The sequence below is a fragment of the Grampus griseus genome (assembly GCF_964374135.1).
Source record: "Grampus griseus genome assembly, chromosome: 4".
NCBI classification, from domain to species: Eukaryota; Metazoa; Chordata; class Mammalia; order Artiodactyla; family Delphinidae; genus Grampus; species Grampus griseus.
This window is the reverse complement of record NC_138997.1, coordinates 16,356,521-16,379,562: the sequence shown is the minus strand read 5'-3', so window position 1 is coordinate 16,379,562 and position 23,042 is coordinate 16,356,521. Positions and strand designations below refer to the sequence as shown.

General features: G+C 36.3%; 1 protein-coding gene and 1 long non-coding RNA gene across 2 annotated transcripts in view; one reads left to right on the top strand and one right to left on the bottom strand.

Annotated features, from left to right (window-relative positions):
* Positions 1–996: 996 nt before the first annotated feature.
* On the top strand, positions 997–5,138 carry LOC309822092. The gene is made up of 3 exons (XR_014296691.1): positions 997–1,009; positions 2,642–2,740; positions 5,058–5,138. It is a non-coding gene; the product is annotated as an uncharacterized lncRNA (long non-coding RNA).
* Positions 5,139–6,457: 1,319 nt separating this feature from the next.
* Positions 6,458–23,042, bottom strand: part of RAP1GDS1 (Rap1 GTPase-GDP dissociation stimulator 1) — a 154,339-nt gene continuing 137,754 nt past the window's right edge. The window contains exons 13-15 of the mRNA XM_082653768.1: positions 19,594–19,720; positions 15,889–16,017; positions 6,458–6,599 (exon numbers count right to left, since the gene is read on the bottom strand). Coding sequence (XP_082509894.1) covers positions 6,472–6,599; positions 15,889–16,017; positions 19,594–19,720 — 384 coding nt within the window. The 3' untranslated portion in view covers positions 6,458–6,471. The remainder of the gene's footprint in view (positions 6,600–15,888; positions 16,018–19,593; positions 19,721–23,042) is intronic.

The window sequence follows — 23,042 nt, the reverse complement described above, 5'->3', positions numbered from 1 at the left end:
CTCAAAGGAGCAGGGGTTTTTCATCTGAGGGCACGGACACCCTAAGGGCAGGGGTGTAGCCAGCTTCCCAGCAGGCTTAGCTCTGTTCTTTGTATGACAGTTCATTAAAAATGAACCAAAGAAACCACAAAAACACCATTTGGCTAGAAAATCCCCAACTTGAAACTTGGCCTATTTTAAAGTAGATATGGTTATAAAATTCAAAGTGAGAATTCATATAGGAATTTATTTTTGACAGTAATCTGAGGGTATAGTTTTTGAGTTTCTTTCCTTCAGGATTCCTGGGAATCAATAAATGACAAAATAACTACTGCAATAGTAAGTGATATCTGTCAAGTATACTTAAAAATCAGATTTTTTAAAAAACTTAAGTACAGTTGATGTACAATATAATGTTTCAAGGGTACCACATAGTGATTTGACATTTAAATACATTATGAAATAATCACCATGTCTAGTAACAAGTTATTACAATACTATTGACTATATTCCCTATGCCGTGTATCACATCCCCGTGACTTTATAACTAGAGATCTGTACCTCTTAATCCCCTTCATCTATTTCATCCAGCTATACACCCCTCTCCCCTCTGGCAACCACCAGTTTGTTCTCTGTATCTGTGAGTCTGCTTCTGTTTTGTTTTTGTTGTTTTTAGATTCCAAGTATAAGTGAATCATATGGTGTTTGTCTTTCTGTCTTACTTCACTCGGCATAATATCCTCTACATCCAGCCACGGTATTGCACATGCTGAGAGTTCACTCTTTTTTTATGACTGAGTAATATTTCATTGTAAATACAGTTAACCCTTAAACAACACAGGTTTCAACTGCACGGGTCCACTTATACATGGATTTTTTTCAATAAAAACTACAGTACTACACAATCGGTGGTTGGTTGATTTCACAGATGCAGGACCATGGATACAGAGGGCCAACTGTGGTACTTGAGCATCCATGGAGTTTTGGTATCTGAGGCAGGTCCTGGAACCGATCCCCAGTGGATATCAAGGTACGACTGCATACGCCACTGTATATTCTTTACACATTCATCTATTGATGGACACTTAGGTTGCTTCCATATCTTGAACATAGGGGTGCATATGTCTTTTCAAACTAGTGTTTTTGTGTTCTTTGGGTAAATACACAGAAGGGGAGTTGCTGGATTGTATTGTAGTTCTATTTTAAATTTTTCAAGGAACACTAAATCCAACCCTAGATCTTCTAAAAATATGTATAAAGTTTATATACTGGAAATCTGGGTTAAAGCTTTAAAATTTTTTATCTTGAGATAACAGAAATCTAATAAAGATGTTTTGAATTATTTAATTTAAAAAAATCCCAAACTTGAGACTAAGAGGCTTCAAAGTATGACAGGATTAGGCTTTAAACTTGCTTGATGAAGATTAAAAAACCTAGCTAGTTAATTTTCTTAAAACCTAATCCTGAAACAGAAAATTCTCTATATATGTGACCAACACCAAAACACTATAAAGTTCCACACACCACTGAATGTGGTTTTACCTTCGTATGGTTAAGCAGATTAATGTAAGATTGCACACATGCCTACCAGCAAAACCACAGATCTCTGAGTCATGGATAAGTTCTAAGAATGTACTCTGAGGTTGGGGGTGAATATGAAAATGAAGTTTTTTTTTTTTTTAGATTGTAGATGGTATTTGAATCAAGTCACTTCTCCCCTGAGCCCCTGTGTCCATGACTTAACCATCCTACTTGCTCCATTTTTACTCCTTAAAAGCTGCGTTCATAATGCTGGGGATCAGAGAAACCATTAAAACCACTCGGGAGAAGACATCACCCTGATCCTCCAGTTTGCTTAGGAAGTGGGAGGCTCTACATTTCTCTTTGGACAAATGTGACATCAGGCAGTAGAAAAGCCAGGGACTGAGGAAACGAATGTCAGGAGAACCCAGGCATCAGTTCCTACCTGGCTTAAGTTTGGTCTAATTATAGTTGGTTCCAGTATATAAATGAATTGTTGCCATATTAAATGTCTATCCAGTGTTATAAATAGCAGACAGATGCATATTGTCCATTTCTGAAATGATGACAGATTACAATCTCTGTGGCCATGGCTAAAAAGCTCAATTTGGTAAAAGGGTTTGTTTGTTTTTCTGGGAAGAAACAAAGTAAGGATAAGGAACTTCAAAAAGTCAACTGAGAAGGAAAGAATAAATAAATTGAACTTAGGAGCATAAGTTCCATGCAAAGCTCACTTTTTCCTTCAAATACTGTAGCTTACCATTCATGGCATACAAGGAACTAATAACTTACCCCTGGAAACCTCCAACAAGGGACTCTGCCTGTCTAGTCAAGAAGCATAATGATAAATGAGTGGGTTCTATTACAGGATTCAGAGCACAGTTACCATAAACCTTTATGCAAAACACATAGCATTTATACATAAGAAAAGATGAAAGACATATGAAAAGTATATATATTAAAAAGGTGTATTTTATATGTACTGATAAAAAGTTGGCAGCACTGAAAATGGGAAGGGGGGATTGTTTTGTTTCTATACTGAGGAAAAACTCAGTACTATAGCTTTTATCTATATTGACTTAGTAATAATACTAATAAAAGCTAATATCACTGAGCGAGTACTGTTATTCCCACTTTACAGATGAAGAGGTCTGAGACAGGAAGAGGAAGTACTACAGTGGGAGCTACACTGAAAGGCCTTCTCTGCCCACCTGGCCATCTTAGTTTCAGGGGGAAGGAGGTAAGAGGTTATACACTCTGTATGGAGGATAACTGGGTGCTCCTCAAACTATTAATAGACACTATTAATACATTATTAATACACTATTAATAGAGACAGAGTCTACTATCAAAAAAAATGCTCTGAAGTCAGACAAATATCTAAATGTCAATTTCTCTATCAATCTCTCTAGAACTAATTCTCCTATTTGGCTTTTGTTCTTTGAATTCCTTTAGCCAGGAATCCTGTAGGGGGAAGGTGGGGAATATAGTTTAGGCCATAAGATGTCACAGTTCCCTCCAGCTTTACCGTCAACCCCCGAAAGTTTGAACTGTCACAAAAACCCTGGGAAGGAGGAATTATTAAACTCAATGAGAAAACAGGCCCAGAGAGTTTAAGTAATTGGCAATGGTCACATAGGTAGTAAGTAATAGAATCAGGATGTGACTACGGAAGAGGCAGTATCCAGAGACCTTACTCTTTCCACTTATCACACTTTTCAAATAGTTTCCACAACATTTTAGTAAGACAGACCTTTAAAACATATCTGTGACGCCACATGACATATAATGATGTATCTTTGTATGTAAACTAAGAGATCACATCTGTGAAAAAAAACCCCTCAATTTTCCTGGTTACAGCCATGAAGATTCACCCCAGATATCATTAAGTGCTTTTTTTTTTTTTTTTTTTTGCGGTACGCGGGCCTCTCACGGTTGTGGCCTCTCCCGTTGCAGAGCACAGGCTCCGGACGCGCAGGCTCAACGGCCATGGCTCACGGGCCCAGCCGGTGCGCGGCATGTGGGATCCTCCCGGACCGGAGCACGAACCCGTGTCCTCTGCATTGGCAGGCGGACTCTCAACCACTGTGCCACCAGGGAAACCCCTCATTAAGTGCTTTTTAATAGACACTTGTATGATTCAAATGTATGGCTTCCTAGAGTTAAGAAGTGTCTTTTAAGCTTATTGATTATAGTAACAGCTGGATACAAAGGATAATGCTTACCTGAGTAATAGACATCTTCACCCCTTATGTTCAACAGAATTAGATAATAAGCCTTCTAATGATACCAAGGAGTATTTCTTTTTGAAATCTTCACATGCAGGGGTTTCTCAGAATACTTCACCCTAATGCTTATATCTGAGAGCATTCTGTTCCACCCAAGAGGAAATTGTATTAGAACTGAAAAATTTTGTTCCACATCTCCACTGTTATCAGATAGTATGCTCAAAGCATGTTTTATCAAGGAAGACACAGGATTATGGGCCAGTATTTAATCAATTTTGCTTTGAGCACAGTGAAGTTACACTCTGGGTGGGTGGTTAGGAAGATTCCAAGGAGCTAATGGGACTGGGAGGGAGGAAAGGAGGACATTCCAGTGCATTTCACTCAGACATCTCCTTCCCTCTAAGTTTTGGCCTTTTTGCTTTTCATCTATGCTCTAGTCCTGGCACAAAGTGGTCATGAAAGTTTTGTTTTGCGGCTCCTCCCATCTTTCCCTTAGAATGCACTCTTAGTGAGTAGCAAACTAACGTAAAGGTGGTCTCTAAAACTAAGACCAAGTAGTAGGAGAGGGATGGTATTGTCTGTGGACTCTCACCCACTGCCCTGGCACAGCAGCACATCACCGAGTATGGTGGAGCCCTGTTATCATAAGGGCACAGCCTCTGGTCTGGTCACGCCGCAGAACAACTGGTGATTTGAATTGCATTTTGTTTTGCTGAAGATGAGAGCTCCTAGCATATTAGCAAATTGATTGCTGGCAGCTGTGGCCCAGACAGTATTTTTTTTTTTTTTTTTTTCCTCAAGTCCGTGCTTTTTGGACGCTTCTGTTCTGAGGTTTTCTATATAATGCTTTTCAATACAGACAGATCTTACTATCAAAAAAGGAAAATTCTCTGAAGTCAGACAAATACCTACATCTCAATTTCTCTATCAATCTCTCTAGAAATAGTTCAGGCACTCTGGAAGTTTCATGGAAGTAGGGATTCATTCAACAAATACTTACTGAGCACCAACAATGAGCAGGCACTGTTCTAGGAGCTGGAAATAGAAGTAAAATATACAAATAAACCAAATGATGTCATTACAGTTTATATACTGTTTATTTAGTTATTAATATGGACAGCCTATTATGCAACATTACAGATGTCTTTCAAAATCTAAAATAAAATATAGTCCACTATCCAGCCCAGGAGAAGACAATGAACCAGATCGTTCTTACAGTAAATGTAGCAAAAGCGCTCACAATAATCGTCCTTTGCTTGGACATCAGAGGGAACAGTCACTCAAAAAGTTCTTTACCTCCACTGGGGTTTTAACTTTCTCAAATTACAGCTATTTCAGAGTCAAAAGTCCAACTTCGATCACCCCATAGAGATGCGCAGCATCAATTCTGGAGAGCAAGGAGCCCACCTTACCTTTCAGCCAGTATTTGTCAAACACGGGCATTCGGAGAAGGCAGGTATGTCACAGGGATGTTCGTGTGTTTCAGAGCTCTAAGACCCGTTTGGTGTGGTGGTAGCAGTGAAGAGTGTACTACATTCTGCCAAGGGGGCTTCTGACCTCTTCAGTCTTGGCACTTGGCACTGTCACTTTCCGATAGGCTTTAAGATCCACTGCAGTTCTCTGTGGAAAGTGGAGGTGGGAAACTCTAACAGCTACTGGGATGAGGCCATGTGCAGAATGAACTGGACTGGCTACTATGGCTTTTATGACCTTCCTTTCTTTAGTCTAGACAAACACTTCTTAATCTTTTTTCATATGCCCTGCTAGTTCTCATATAAAATTTAAAAGGGTTAAAAGACCAAGGAAACTTCTTGCTTTCAAGCTGAATGGTGAAAAACAGAAAAAAAAAAAAATCCATTTTCTAAAGAGCTGTACTCAACTTTCTCAGTTGAAAACAAATCCCAAGTGACTTTTAAAGACATGTGGTGAACAATGTTGATTAACTGACAGAAGAAATTCTGAGGTGAAACTGTACATATATCAGAATCTAAAATACAGGCAAAAAACAAGATGTACTAGTATACTATTCTTCAACCCCTTAGTTTCATGCTGAAAACTACAAATGTTTTCAGCATCAGGCTACTGATGACGGCCAGTTAAATATGACATAGAAAACCTTAGAAAGTCTTGCCAAGTTTGTGGCAGTTTCAAGAGTCTACAAAGGAAGAAGAAGAAACCAGAGGGTAAAGAGCGAGAGCATTGGACTTTATTTAACTCTAGGTACCATGGGTTTGACATCAGTAGGTAAGACTAATGAATAAGCAGCCATACAGGTTTTTTGGTCACTGTGCTTTCCAAGCACCAAGAAATGGAGCTATTTTTACTATTCAATTCCATCTTTCATAAGCTAGTCAGATCCTGCTGCATTCTCATTTGTTTCTAATTAATTTACCAGTACATTATTATGTAGTCTACCAAGGACGAGGAGCAAGTCATTGTGTAGTACCAAGTTTACGTCATCATCATAGGACTACAACATGCACATTCTACTTAATGTAGCTCAAGCAACAGGAATACAAGGAAACAGTTATGGGGTGGAGACTTGTTTTTGACAAATTCATGTTCACACTAACTAACTAACTATGGGTTTAGAAATCTTATTGGGAAGGTACCTACAGCAGTTCTTCAATTGGCATTGGAACATTACACGCATGCACAAGTGATATGGAAGAGAATGAAGCAGAAGAGGCAGCTGGATGGAGGACAAAGGGGAAATGAGGGGTGTATCAGGGAGGGGTAGTTCTCAGCTTTCCACAGCAAGTCTCTGCTCTGTGAGAGAAGCCTGTTGAGCAACACTTTTGTTCTCATGACTGCGAAGTTTGGATACAACATCTAGAAAGGCCAAATCCTGTACTTCCTTGTGTAGAGATTCTGGAAGACAAAAACAAGGCAACAGGTATGCTTCTATTAGGTTGTTCTACTCTTTCTTACTATACACTCGACCTAAAACATATACCCAAAATGCTCATTTAAATGATACCGAGTGATAAAACTAGGAACAATTCTGGAAAAAGACACAGCAGTAGCCTAGAAATGTCTTTTTTAGGGATGTTAGAATAAAAAAATCAGAGACCCTTTATAAAAATAAATCATATGTCAAGTTCTACAGTCAAAGGTTGATTAAAGTAATGAGTTATAATTAAAACACAGCTCATTGTATGATCTCAAGGTTCAGTTATACACTCCTAACTTAACCCTATCAATCATCAGTTCAAATATGAAGTCCAATACTTACGGAAAAAATCTTAGATCTGTTTCAAATTAATTTTGTGGCAAATAAAAAGGTTATTACCTCACATCCTTTCAACAAATTTCTGTGATAGGAAATCTAAAAAGGAGCCTACTATATCTTCCTCTTTCTCGTTTTCTTGCTCTATTTAACTTCAGTTACAGTAAAATACAGGATTCCTCTTAAGTCTCGTAAGTTTAATGTAATTAGCATCCCTCAAACTGATGTGTTTATTTTGATAAAACTGAGGTATAAAACCAGAACCAGCTGGAGTAGCAATACTCATATCAGACAAAATAGACTTCAAAATAAAGACTGTTACAAGAGACAAAGAAGGACACTATGTAATTAATGATCAAGAGATCAATCCAAGAAGGAGATATAACAATTTTAAATATATATGCACCCAACACAGGAGCACCTTAAAGGCAAATACTAACAAACAGCCATAAAAGGAGAAACTGACAGTAACACAATAATAGTGGGGGACCTTAACACCCCACTTTCATTAATGGACAGAGCATCCAGACAGAAAAACCAATAAGGAAACACAGGCCTTAAATGACACATCAGACCAGATGGACTTAATTGATATTTATAGAGCATTCCGTCCAAAAGCAGCAGAATACACAGTCTTCTCAAGTGCACATGGAACATTCTCCAGGACTGATCACATGTTGGGCCACAAAGCGAGCCTTGGTAAATTTAAGAAAATTGAAATCTTATCAAGCAAATTTTCTAACCAAAACGCTATGAGATTTGAAATAAACTACAAGGAAAAAACTGTAAAAAACACAACATGTGGAGGCTAAACAATATGCCACTAAACAACCAATGAATCACTGAAGAAATCAAAGAGGAAATCATAAAATACCTAGAGGCAAATGACAACGAAAATACAACAGTCCAAAACCTATGGGACACAGCAAAAGCAGTCCTAAGAAGGAAGTTTACAACAATACAATCTTACCTCAGGAAATAAGAAAAATCTCAAACAAACAACCTAACCTTACACTTAAAGCAACTAGAGAAAGAAGAAGTAACAAAACCCAAAGTTAGTAGAAGGAAAGAAATCATAAAGATCAGAGCAGAAATAATTGTAATAGAGCCAAAGAAAATGATAAAAAAGATCAAGGAAACTAAAAGCTGGTTCTTTGAAAAGATAAACAAAATTGATAAACCTTTAGCCAGACTTATCAAGAAAAAACGGGAGTGGGCTGAAATCAATAAAATTAGAATGAAAAAGGAGAAGTTACAATGGACACCACAGAAAATCAAAGGATCATAAGAGACTACTACAAGCAACTATATGCCAATAAAATGGACAACCCAAAAGAAATGGACAAATTCTTAGAAAGGTGCAATCTCCCAAGACTGAACCAGGAAGAAACAGAAAATATGAACAGACCAATTACAAGTACTGAAATGGAAGCTATGATTAAAAAACTCCCAACAAACAAAAGTCCCGGACCAGATGGCTTCACAGGCAAAATTCTATCTAACAAACACCTATCCTTCTGAAACTATTCCAATAAAATCACAGAGGAAGGAACAATCCCAAACTCATTCTATGAGGCTACTATCACCCTGATACCAAAACCAAACAAAGGTACCACAAAAAAAGCAAGTTATAGGCCAATATCATTGATGAACGGACATGCAAAAATCATCAACGAAACACTAGCAAACCAAATCCAACAATCCATTAAAAGGATCACACGCCATGATCAAGTGGGATTTATCCCAGGGATGCAAGGATTCTTCAATATATGCAAATCAATCACTGTGATACACCACATCAAAAAGTAGAAGAATAAAAACCATATGATCATCTCAACAGATGCAGAAAAAAGCTTTTGACAAAATTCAACACCCTTTTATGATAAAAGCTCTCTACAAAGTGGGCATAATAAAGGCCATATATGACAAACCTACAGCTAACAATGGTGAAAAGCTGAAAGCATTTCCTCTAAGATCAGGAACAAGACAAGGAGCTCATCAGTGAATTCGGTAAAGCTGCAGGATACAAAATTAATACACAGAAATCTGGTGCATTTCTACACATTAACAACAAAAGATCAGAAAGAGAAATGAAAGAAACAGTCCCATTTACCATCTCATCAAAAAGAATAAAATACATAGGAATAAACTTACCTAAGAAGGCAAAAGACCTGTACTCTGAAAACTATAAGACGCTGATGAAATAAATCGAAGATGACACAAACAGATGGACAGATATACTGTACAATGTTCTTGGATTGGAATAATCAATATTGTCAAAATGATGATACTACCCAAGGCGGTCTACAAATTCAACGCAATCCCTATCGAATTACCAATGGCATTTTTCACAGAACTAGAACAAAAAATCTAAAAATCTGTATGGAGACACAAAAAACCCCAAATACCCAAAGCAATCCTGAGAAGTAAAAACGGAGCTGGAGGAATCAGGCTCCCTGACGTCAGACTATACCGCAAAGCTACAGTCATCAAAACAGTATGGTACTGGCACAAAAACAGAAATATAGATCAATGGAACAGGATAGAAAGCCCAGAAATAAACACACACATGTATGGTCAATTAATCTATGACGAAGGAGGCAACACTATACAATGGAGAAAAGACAGTCTCTTCAATAAACGGTGCTGATAAAACTGGACAGCTACATGTAAAAAAAATGAAATTAGAACATCCTTTAACACCATACACAAAAATAAATTCAAAATGGATTAAAGACCTAAATGTAAGACTGGATACTATAAAACTCTTAGAGGAAAACATAGGCAGAACACTCTATGACATAAATCACAGCAATATCTTTTTCAACCCATATCCTAGAGTAATGGAAATAAAAACAAAAAATAAACAAATGGGACCTAATTAAACTCAAAAGCTTTTGCACAGCAAAGGAAACCATAAACAAAGTGAAAAGACAACCCACAGAATGGGAGAAAATACTTGCAAATGATGCGACTGACAAAGGATTAGTCTCCAAAATTTACGAAGAGCTCATGTAGTTCAATATCAAAAAAAAAAAAACAACCCAATCAAAAAATGGGCAGAAGACCTAAATAGACACTTCTCCAAAGAAGATATATAGATGACCAAGTGGCACATGAAAAGATGCTCAACATCGCTGATTATTAGAGAAATGCAAATCAAAACCGCAATGAGATTCTACCTCACACCAGTCAGAATGGCCATCATCAAAAAGTCTACAAACAATAAATGCTGGAGAGGGTGTGGAGACAAGGGAACCCTCCTACACTGTTGGTGGGAATGTAAATTTGTATAGCCAGTATGGAGAACAGTATGGAGGTTCCTTAAGAAACTAAACACAGACCTACCATATGATCCAGTAATCCCAGTCCTGGGCATATATCTGGAGAAAAACATGGTCCAAAAAGATACACGCACCCCGATGTTCACCACAGCACTGTTTACAATGGCCAAGACGTAGCACAACCTAAATGTCCACTGACAGATGAATGGATAAAGAAGATGTGGTACATATATATAGTGGAATATTACTCAGCCATTAAGAAGAATGAAATAATGCCATTTGCAGCAATATGGATGGACTGAAGATTATACTAAGTGAAATAAGACAGGGAAAGACAAATATCATATGATATCGCTTATATGCAGAATCTAAAGAAAAAAAGATACAAATGAACTTATTTACAAAACAGAAACAGACTCACAGACTTAGAGAATGAACTTTTGGTTACCAGGGGTGGAGGCAGGGGTGGGACAGATTGGGAGCTTGGGATTGACATATACACACAACTATATATAAAATAGATAACCAACAAGGACCTAGTGTGCAGCACAGGGAACTCTGCTCAATACCCTGTAATAACCTAAATGGGAAAAAATTTTGAAAAAGAATAGATACATGTACATGTATAACTGAATCACACTGCTGTACACCTGAAACTAACACAACATTGTTAACTATACTCCAATATAAAATTAAAATTTTTAAAAATAAATAAAACATTCACTAATAGAATATAATGGTAAAACTAATAATAAAAATAATCAGTTTCATTACAACATAATAAAATAAAAATAAACATAGTGGAAAGGCTAAAAAAATACAAAAAATGAAACCAGAACCAACGTTTTTAGCAGAAATAGAAAAATCCATTTTAAAATTCAGATGGAATCTCAAGGGACTCCAGATATCTAAAACAATCTTGAAAAAGAATAAAGTTGGAGGCCTTACACTTCCTAATTTCAAAACTTACTACAAAGCTACAATAATCAAAACAGTGTGGTGCTGATATAAAGGCAGAGAGATTAACAGAATAGAACAGAAAGCCCAGAAATAAGGCCTCACATATATGGTCAAATAATTTTCAACATGGGTGTCAAGACCATTCAATGACAAAAGGACAGTCTTTTCAACAAATGGTGCTGGTAATATCCACAGGAGAAAAATGAGGTTGGTCCCTTACCTTACATCACATACAAAAATTAACTCAAAATAGATCAAAGACCTGAACATAAGAGCTAAAACTGTAAGATTCTGAAAGAAAACATAGGGGGAAGACTTCATGACATTGAGTTTAGTAATGATCTTTTGGATATGCATGAAAAGCACAGGCAACAAAAGGAGAAATAGATAAACTGGCCTTTATCAAAATTAAAAACTGTGTATCAAAGGACACAACAGTGAAAAGGCAACCCTTGGAATAGGAGAAAATACGTGCAAATCATATATCCAATAAGCATTTAATACACAGAACATATAGAGAACTTTTCCAAAAACAACCCAAATAAAAAATGGGCAAAGCACTTGACTAAACATATCACCAAAGAAGATAAGATATACAAATGGCCAATAAGCAAATGAAAAGATCCCCAACATCACTAATCATCAGGGGAAAGCAAATCAAAACTACAATAAGATACCACCTGACAACCATTAGGATGGCTATTATCAAAACAAATAACAAATATTAGCGAGGATGTAGAAACTGGAACCCATGTGCACCTCTGGTGGAAATGTAAAATGGTGCAGACACTGTGGAAAACAGTACAGTGGTTCTTCAAAAAATTAAGCATGGAATTACTGTATTATCTAGCAATTCCACTTCTGAGTATATAAGCAAAATAACTGAAAGCAGGAACTCAAACAGATATTTGTGCATTCATGGTCATAGTGGCATTATTCACAATAGCCAAAAGGTGAAAATAACCCAAATGTCCACTGATGGATGAATGGATAAACAAAATGTAATGTATACAAACAACGGAACATTATTCAGCCTTAAGAAGCAATGGAATTCTGACACATGCTACAACATAGATGAGCCTTGAAGACATTATGCTAAAGGAAATAAGCCAGACACAAAAGGAAAAATATCGTATGATTCCACTTACATGGGGTACCATGAGTAGTCAAATTCATAAAGAGAGAAAATAAAATGGTGGTTGCCAAAAGCTGGGGAGATGGGTGATTAGGGAGTTACTGTTTAAAGAGTATGGAGTTTCAGTTTGGAAAGAAGAAAAAGGTCTGGAGATGAATGGTGGGGACGGTTGCACAGTGATATGAATGTACTTAATCCACTGAACTGTACACTTAAAAATGGTTCAAATGGCAAATTATATGTATATTTTACATTAAGAAAATGCCTGAACAATTATGAACACGCTTGAAACAAATGAGATCACAGCAAGGAAACAGAAGATATAAAGAAGAGAATAGAAATTTTAGAACTCAAAACTACAGTACCTGCAACAAAAAGCTTGATAAGCCTATCAAGACAGAAGAAAGAAGAGAAGACAGAGAAGACAGAAGAAATAATCAGTGAACTTAAAGCAATACAAAGCAACAAAGCAATACAAATTACCCCATCTGAACAACGGAGAGATAATAAACTGGAAAAAAAATGAACAAAACCTCAGGGACCTGTGGGATATAACTAAAGAGCTCACATTTATGTCATTAGAGGACTTGAAGGAGAAGAGAAATAAGGTGGGACTGAAAAGGTACCTGAAGGAACATGGTTAAAAACTTCCCAAATTTAGCAAAAGACATAGCGTACAGATTCAAGAAGCTGAGCAAGCCCTAAACAGGATAATCCTAAAGAAATCTATGCCAAGACACATCATAGTCAAACTTTTGAAAACTAAGAGAAAAAAGTCTTGAGACAGAAATGACACCTTACCTACAAGGGAAAAAACAGCGAGATAGTGGATTTCTCATAAGAAACTATGGAGGCCAGAAGAAAGTGGCACAACATTTTTCATGTTCTGAAAGAAAAGAACTGTCAACCCAGAATTCTATACACAGAGAAAATATTTTTCAGAAATGAAAAAGAAATCAAGATATTCTCAACGAAAATGAATAAATAAGGAATAATAAAGGAAATGAGAATTTGTCACAAACAGACCTAACCTAAAAGAATAGCTAAAGGAAGTTCTCTAAACAGAAAGGGAAAAAAAGGAATTTTGGACCATCAGAAAGAACAGATATAGCAAATACATATAGATAAATACAATAGGCTTTCCTTTTATCAAGAGTTTTCTGGATTATGTTTGATGGTTGAAAACAAAAATTATAACACTAATGTGGTTCTAAATGTATACAGAGGAAATATCACTAATTTGAAAAGACATATGCACCCCACGTTCATTGCAGCATTACTTAGAAAAGCCAAGATACAGCAGCAACTTACATGTCTATGGATATGTGAATGAGTAAAGAAATTATGGTGTGTGTATATAATGGAATATTATTCAGCCATAAAAAGAATGAAATCTTGCCATTTGTGACAATACGGCTGGACCTTGAGGGCATTATTCTAAGTGAAATGAGACAGAGAAAGACAAATACCATATGATCTCTCTTATATGTGGAATCTAAAAACCAAGTTCATAGATACAAAGAATAGATTGGTGGTTGCAGGGGACAGGGATTGGGGTTGGGAGAAATGGGTGAACTTTTAAAAATTAATTTAAATAAATGGAATAAATATTAAAAACTGCAATATTAATAAAAAACCCAAAGAAATAGTAAATGATTTTTGCTTACTGATTAAACAACACACAAACTTTTTGTTTCCCACTGCTCTCCAACTTGGGTATCATATTACAGTAAAAAAATAAAAAAATAAAAAATCTCACCGGTTACCCAAATAATATTTCTATTTTTCTCTAACAGTGCATCACTAAAAATACTGGCCCTGGAAAAATTCAGAAAATAACCAAAGGAAATACTTCCTTAACTAAAGACTTAACACAAGAGTGTCTTGACCATTTATTTATTGGTCAAATTGAGAATGGATGCACTCTTTGTAAAGGAGAATTTTAACATTTGAGGGGTTGCCCAAGCAGGATTGGTGGAAAGGATCAACAATTACCTCAAAGAATGCAAGCAAAGCAGAGGTTACTGGGGCATTCGTCAGTACAGCGGCATAGAACAGAAAACACTACTGTGGGTAATGCAGACAGAGCCATACCAGCAACATCCAAAAAGATGGAGCCTCAAGCCCAGGGATTCCATGCTTCCAGTTCCTTTAGCAAAGCTGATGCAACTGCAGAGACAGATGCATCAAACCACTTTGACCTGATGCCATTACACAATCCATTCATTTAATTCTCCTTGTTCTGATCAAAGCTCATCAAGCAACCCTTGATGCCTGTCTGCCCTGAAGGAGTCAATGAGCCAGACATGTGCACTTGGGGTGTTCTGAGATCAGTGGCAGGCATACTTCTCATTATATATAAGTAAACTAACATTCTGGTTTTGTACTTGGATAAGGTGAGCCTGCCCCAGGAGTCGTATCCACCCTTGGTGTGTGCACAAAAAAGTCCACCTAGAAACGCAACTCTGCCCATCAAGGCTCACTACCAGAGGTGCTTTCCCGACACCCACCCCCTCTACTGCCCATCATTTGGGTTGTTACCATCACCTTGAAAGTGCCTGTCACTAACCAGACAGGACAATTTATGTTCACCACTCCTCACCCAGCACCAATGCAATGTCCCTGCTCACTTCCTTCACTGTCTTGGCTTCCTCGTCTAACCAATGGTAGTAATAATAATGATAACCAACTTTGTGGATGAAATTATGTAATCTTTACGCATTAAAAAAAGAGGTGGGGGGATGACAGAGTGGATTAAAAAACATGACCCAACAATATGCTGCCTACACTTCAAATACAAGATACCGCAGATTGAATCTGAAAGGGCAGAAAAAGATCACGTGAATGTTATTCAAAAGAAGGTAGGAGTAGCTATATTAACATCAGATAAAGTAGACTTCAGAGGAAAGAAAACTACCAGAGACAGAGAGGAACATTACATAACGATAGAAAGGTAAATCCACTAGGAAGGGTGTATGCACCTGCCAACTGAGCTGCAAAATGTATGAAGCAAAACCTGACAGAACTGAAGGGAGATACAGACAAATCAACAATAATAGCTGGAGACTTCAACACCCCTCTCTCAATAACTGACAGACCGAGTAGAAAATCAGCAAGAATACAGAAACACCATTACCAAACAAAAGGATCTAACTGACATTTATAGAACTCACCACTCGATAACAGCAGGATACATGTTCTTTTCAAGTGGTCCATGAAATGTATAACAAGATATGCCAATGATTTCTTGAACAAACTCCTTAGCTAATATCATGGTATACAAAATCAGAATTTGTTCTTTATATAAAATATTTTAGGGTTAATGAAACTTAAAGGTATTAATTTTTTAACACTGACTTTTGCCTATATTTGCTATATAACACTTTTCATTATTAAGAATCTTTTGGGAGTATTTGCAGTGTAAAAGTAATCCTGTATCTTCCATAAACTAATTTCTAATGCTTTTAAAACCCAAAGCCACCATTTAGTATGATTTTATATTTAATGTCAACCGTATGTTGATGAATATCAAATGACAGAGAAAATACGTACCAGATCCCATGAGAGCACAGATCAGGACCATGGAATTATATTTGATTTCAGGAGCACTTCTCTCATCTGCTAGCAGTGTGTGTAAAATCTGTACAAGTTTAGCACTTTCTAGATCTTTCTCAGCAGTGCCTGGAACATGAAACGAAGTATCAGCTATATTCACTGGGTATGAACCTGGGACAATCTGGCTAAATACTAACTTCCCTTTCTAGAAACTGATAATGTGAAACCTTTCAAACGGGACTCATAAATAATAATGACATAGACATGCAATATTAAATTTAGACCTTGTTAAAAGGGTATTTAGATCTAAAATTCAGTAGATACTTCAGGAGTTTAGGCCTAAAATTCAATATTAAAACATTCCTTGAAATATGAGGCAATTAAAAACCTTTATTATGAAAACTGTTAAACATATACAAAAGCAGAAAAGATAGTATGATACACTATGTACTATCACCATCTTCAAAAATGATCATGGCCAACTGTGTATCCTCTATCTCTAGTCTTATCCACTTATTCTAACCCATCCCAAATTATTTTGGAGCAAATCCTATAATCACATAATTTCCTCCACAGGTATTTCAGCATGTATCTTCAAGAGAATCGGACTCTGCAATTCCTATCAAAATCCCAAGAGGATTCTCCATAGGAAATAGATAAGCTTATACTAAAATTTATATGGAAAGCCACAGGCCCTAGAAGAGGTAAACAATCTTGATAAAGAAGAATAAAGTGGGGGAATTCCTCTACCTGATATGAAGGTCACTGTATAGCTACAGTTATCAAGACAGTGTGGTGTTGGTGGAGAGACAGACACATAGGTCAGAGGAACTGAAAGAAGACCCTAGAAGTAGACCCACACACGTAAGCGCAACTGATTTTTAACAAAGGTACAAAATTAATTTAGTTGAGGAAAGACAGCCTTTTCAATAAATGGTGCTGAAGCAATTACATCCATAGGCGAAAAAAAAAAAAAAAAAGAAACCCTGACCTAAACCTCACATCTTATACAGATATTAATACAAAAAGGATCACAGAGTTAAATGTAAAACTACAGGACTTTCAGAATATAAATAATCCTCAAAACTCAATAGTTAAAAACAATTTAGAAAATGGGCAAAGATCTAAATAGGCATTTCACCAAGGAATAAATACAGATGACAAATAAGCACAAAGATGTTCATCATCAGTAGTGATTAGAAAAATGGAAATTAAAACTGCATGAGATATCACTATATATCTATCAGATTGACTAAAATAAAAGAAAAAAACAGGGACAATACTAAATGTTGGTGAGGGTACAGAGCAAATTAGATCACTTATGCAGTGCTGGCGGGAATGTAAAATGGTATAGCCACTCTGAAAAACAGTCTGTCAGTTTCTTTAAATATCAATCATGAAGTTACCATACAACCCAGGAGTTATCTAGTAACTCGTAGGCATTTATCTAGAAAAATGAAAATTTATGTTTACATAAAATCCCATATATGAATGTTCATTGTAGCTTTATTTTTAAAAATCCCAAAGTGGAATCAGCCCAGATGTCCTTCAATACGTGAATGGTTAAACAAATTGTGGTACATACATATCACAAAATACTATTCAGGAATGAGAAGGAATGAACTATTGACACACAAATCAATGACTCTTTAGGAATTTATGCTGAGCAAAAGAAGCCGATTCCATAAGGTCACATACGATATGATTCCATTTATATATTTTTGAAATGAAAAAAATTTTAGAAATGAAGCGCAGATTAGTGGTTTCCAGGGATTAGGAGCAGTGTAGGAGGTAGGTGAATGTGGTTATAAATGGAGAATCCTTGTGGTATTAGAACTGCTCAGATACACCTACACAGGTGATAAACTGAATATAACATACACACAAGTAAGTACAAGTAAAACTGGGGAAGTATGAATAAGGTAGGTACATTGTATCAGTGGTTGGGATGTTACACTAGTTTTGCAAAATGTTACCACTGGGCAAAACTGGGCGAAGTGTACAAGGGATCTTTCTGTATTATTTCCTACGACTGCTTGTGAATGTACAATTATCAAAAAAAAAAAAAAAAAAAAGGATAAGGACTCAAAATGTTGCTTCAATACTATTATCGTAAAAAATTTTATAGTAATTCCTTAATAATATCTAAAAGCCTGTAAGGATACAAGTTTGGAAAAATACGGTTTTCAAAGTGTATTTTATATTAAAAAGGTAGTATGACCTCATTTCTAAATCTTAGGCTCAAAGAGCCTAGGAAACACTAGGTGACAACAACCAACAACAAATACGATTATGTTTTGTCATTTTATATAGTTCTGTGGTAAGGTAAACAGACTCAGGCAATGCTCAGCTATCAGGAAGCAGACAAAATTAAAGCCTATTTAGAAGATACTAGTTATGAAGGGCACAAGACCAGATTCAGCCCAGGATAGGAAGTCAAGGATATTCTGAAATTGCTCTATCACTTTAAGCCATTTTTAAAAATCAAGCCATGAACCCCGTTTGGTATTCCATGTCCTCACCAACTCTCACCTCTTCATCATAGCTTCCCCTCTTAAAGGTGTCTGGACCTCTGGACAGACTCACATAATCTACCCAAACCATGGAGGAAATCACAGCATCTTTAACCTAAGTTAGTGACCAAAGCCACATATATTTTCTGGATGTTTTCTTTCTTTAGAATTCAAGAAAATTTTACATCCTACTTATACGTGATTTTTTAAAAATTATAAATTGTTTTAATTGTCCCCTTAAGAGGACAAAAATTCAAATCTCTCATACCTGAAATCTGAGTAAATCTGACACTGAAGGAGGTATACCATGTTTATCTTTTGGCTTCTCCTTCCTGGGATAAGGGTTGGTGGGTCCACTTGCCCCAGTGTGAGAATTACGGGCAAAAATCATCACTGGGAACTGAGGTGATCAGTTAACAGTATTTACCCGAATGGTTTTGAACCGAACAGGACATGCCTACCAAGTCTATAGTCCTCCTTTACGTAAGGCAACCTCAGGCCTTACCACAGGCCATGTGACTTTGATTGTCCCCAGCTGACTATGTATCAGAGTTTGGTTCCGGAGACAAAGTTGCTACCCATAAACTAGATGCTAGCTTCTCCTGAAGAATTCTGAGTAACAGGAATGCTACTGCTAGAGAGAAACTACCTGAATCATTTAGACTCTGCTTTGGGGGAATCCTGAATGTAAATACACAGAAGAGTGACATAAAAGGTGAGAATTTAGAATGAAGGCAATGCTGTAAAGCAACAGAAACCATGGTGATAGAGAGGAGGAGGTTAGTAAGAGAGAATCAATAGTAGAAATGGAAGGGAAGGTCTGGATGTCTGGAAGAGTAGCAAACCCTGAACTTGTTGTATTTTAAGTATTGTTTCACTTCTCCATGAGGTCTGCTGAAAATGTTTTCTGTATTCCCTAAGTGCCTAAACTTTGAGGTATCAAAATTTAAGAGTCAAACTAACCTTAAAGCATTACCCTAAAAATGTTACCAAAAGAACAACCAAAAAGGACAGCTACGGTGACAATCTATAGAATATGATTTTCCATATACTTAGATCCGGACGGGTACAGAAACACACTGGCAAAATGCTTCTAGTCAAGGTCCTGTCTGACTTCTATTCCACTCCTGTGCTTCCTTTCATCCAAGATAAAAACAGGAGAAAATAAGTTTGTCACTGGGGTACTTACCCAATTCTAAAGCTGCTATTAGTGCCAAAGCAACAAGGGCTTCATTCTGCATTATTACATGTTCACTAGTTGCCATGGTAACTAGATGCTTGATGCCACCACTTTGTACAATGGTTTTAATTACATCCTACAATAAATTAATATCACAGAATTATAAACTTTACTTTTAAACATTAAAAAACTGCGTTACCATCAGTCAATTCACTGTTGAGTGGTTTTCTGACAGTGTCCCTATGAATCATTACATTTAACCATAATTTCTTCTTCTTCACAGAAGAGAAGGAAAAAGCTTTTACCTTTAAATAAATTCATCAAAAGATGACAACTTAAATTACCTAAGCAAAAAAGACCACTGCAGTTCATATCAAGGAACAGAGAGTCCCAGAAGCTAACAAAGTCAAAGAAATAAAAGTGCCATTGCCCCAAATGAAGACTTACCACGAGATCAACAAAAGAGAATAAATCTTGGAATAATAATAATGTAAAAAGTTCTTCCTTTCAGATTTTTATTATAACACCAGGTAGTTGTTTCAGATGCATCAGGTGAAGCTTTTTACGTATGTATGTGTGCATGTATACATGTATGTATGCAGCCTTTTAAAACCTTTGTTGGGTCTAACAAAACTAGATTACATACAAAAGGACTTGAGCAGAACTTAAATCAAAATTCTGTCTCCCTCATTTCTCATGGTGCCTACAGCTCTGTCCTCTCCAGCGGCAGAGGGGCAGTGGGCTCCAGACTCAATAAATCCCACTGACTTTGAGCAAACTACTGACTCTCTCTGCATCTCAGAGACTTCACCTATAACACTGAGACAATGTAAGTGTATATCTCATAGGTTTTTGTTATAATTACAAAGTTATTACATGAAGAGCACACATAAAAGTATACAGCAAAGGCTAGATAGAAAGAAATGGGTACATTTATTTCTAGTACTCATTTTTGTCTTCATCTCACTTAGGGTTTTGTTGGATTAAATATGATTTAGTAGAAAGCCTCAATTATAAAATATTTAAAAAGTAATTTTAGTACTTTTCACTATTTTTAGTAATTTGAAGTAAGCACTGAATATTTTAAGTAGCCTGTCCAAGTTAATGGTACAAAACTGTAATTAGAAATATTTTCAAATTAATTTGCTAAAATATTGGAAAAAGGGTTTATGCTTCTACCTTATGTAAATTTTTAAGAAAACTATTTATAGACAGTATCTTTGCTTTGAGTCCAACCTTGTTTAGTGAGCAAACATTCTAAATCAAATAGAGTCTAAGTTCTGAGTTTTTACAGCAGTTGTGTTCTAGCATTTAATGTCTTTTCGCATCAACTTTTTTAGAAAGTGAGAAACTATCTTTTAAAGCCTTTTCTAATGAAAAGAAAGCCTCCCAATATAGTCAGCCCTCCGTACCTGCAGGTTCTGCATCCATGGATTCAACCAACCATGTACTGAAAATATTTGGGGAAAAAAATTTCATAAAGTTTCAAAAAGCAGAACTTGAATTTGCTGTGCGCTGGCAACGATATAGTAGTTACACTGTATTTCCAACGATCTACTAGCATGTACATCATATTAGGTATTATAAGTTATTTAGAGATGATTTAAAGTCTAAGGGGGATGTGTGTAGGTTAGATGGAAATACTATGCCGTTTTTATATAAGGGACTTGAGCATCCACAGATTCTGGTATCTGAGAGGGTGCCCAATCCCCCTCAGATACCGAGGGACGAGGATGACTATATACCGCTTTATACTGCTTACTCAGAGGCAGTTTATTTGAAACTGATACAGAATTCTTAAAATTAGTAAAGAATTTTATAAATATCACAAAGGAGCTTGTTGAGTAAAAAGGATCAAAAGAGATTCACAAGATACATATGCAGTCACCTAGGAAGGTTCCTGGGCTGTCATTTCATCCTCTCTTTTGTGATTCACCCTCAAAAGCCCACTGTAGTAGAAAGAAGGGAAAGGGATGAATGAATGAAGAAAATCTGCACATCAGAAATACCAAAAATCACCACCCCCCACCCTGACCCCTTAAATCAAAGCGTAGCTTCTTTTCCATCTCACTTTTCTGGAACGAATATCTGAGTACTGTCCTTTAAAGTGCCTGCCCTCTCTCCTCCTACTTCAATAAATGCTTACTGAGTAGCTACTCTACAGAATCACTTTGCCCGATAGAATAGGGGATAAAAGATAAATGAAGCATTGTACTTGTGTCATATGACAAAAGAGGATTATTACTATTGACAGCTACCCTGTATGGAGAAACACCTATACACTGGACAACACTTATACACTGGGTAACTTACAGATAGTAGCTCGTTTTTATCCTCACAGAAAATCCCACTAGCTAGATATTATCTCCAGTTTATAGATGAAGAAATGGAAGCTTAGATTAAGTTATGGAATTTGCCCCAAATCAGACAGTGATTAAATGGTAAAAAGCCAAGATTCAATCCAGGCAGTTTGACTACTAGGTCTTGTTTTTAACCATTTGTGGTCTATGGAAAAGCATACACACTGAATTCATCATAATGCCAAGCAGAGGCAGTCATTTAATGTGATTTGAAGGGGCTCTATAAATGTATTTTAAAGTTATATTTTTAACTTCAAGATTAAAAAAAAAAGATTAGCACCACTCCATAGAGCAAGAAGGTTCATCTGGAAAATTAATTTTAACCAATACACTTCTAAAATTAATCCAGAGATTATTTTAACCTCTCTGAAACCATTTCATTTATAATAAGTAAACTGTAGATATACATAATGAGACGTTTTCTCTGGGTAATCCTTCTAAACCTTAGATGTCTCTGGAGAGTCTTTAAGAATTTTGGAAATATTTTATAATGCTTTACAAAGTTTGAAACAATATTTTATTTCATAATCCTATTTTTCAAGGAGTTTTCTTATGGAAAACTAAATTTTGGTACATATATAACTAAGGCAAATTATCTATGTTAACAGTCTCACATATTTAGCATTTATGGTCAGTTTGTTCTTAACTGTTGAGATAAATCCACCTCAAGACTCTGTTGAAAATTGTATAACAATGTTGTTACAATGGAATGGTTTGAGATAGGCTTGAATTTGAGATAATCGATTTATAAGACTGTAGGCTGGTGTAGCTACTGAATCACCTACCAAAAATTTTCTTTTTTAATATTGTATCATCAAAGCTCTCAGTACAGGTTTAAGTAAATGTTGGATGAATAAGCAAATGACTAAGTACATTTGTTTAAACAAGTTTTTAGCTGATACTGATGAAGAATGTTTTACTCTTACAGGTTAAAGAAAAGTGCCTACTTTGATAAAAGGGAATTTTTATTTTCCTATTGTAGAGGCAAACTATATTTCTTTCTCTGTTTTTGATATCTGCAGTCAGAAGGTCCAGCTAGTTGGTTACGAGTCGTAGCCTAGGGCACTCTTTAGAGGGAAGATGTAATTTTACCTATTG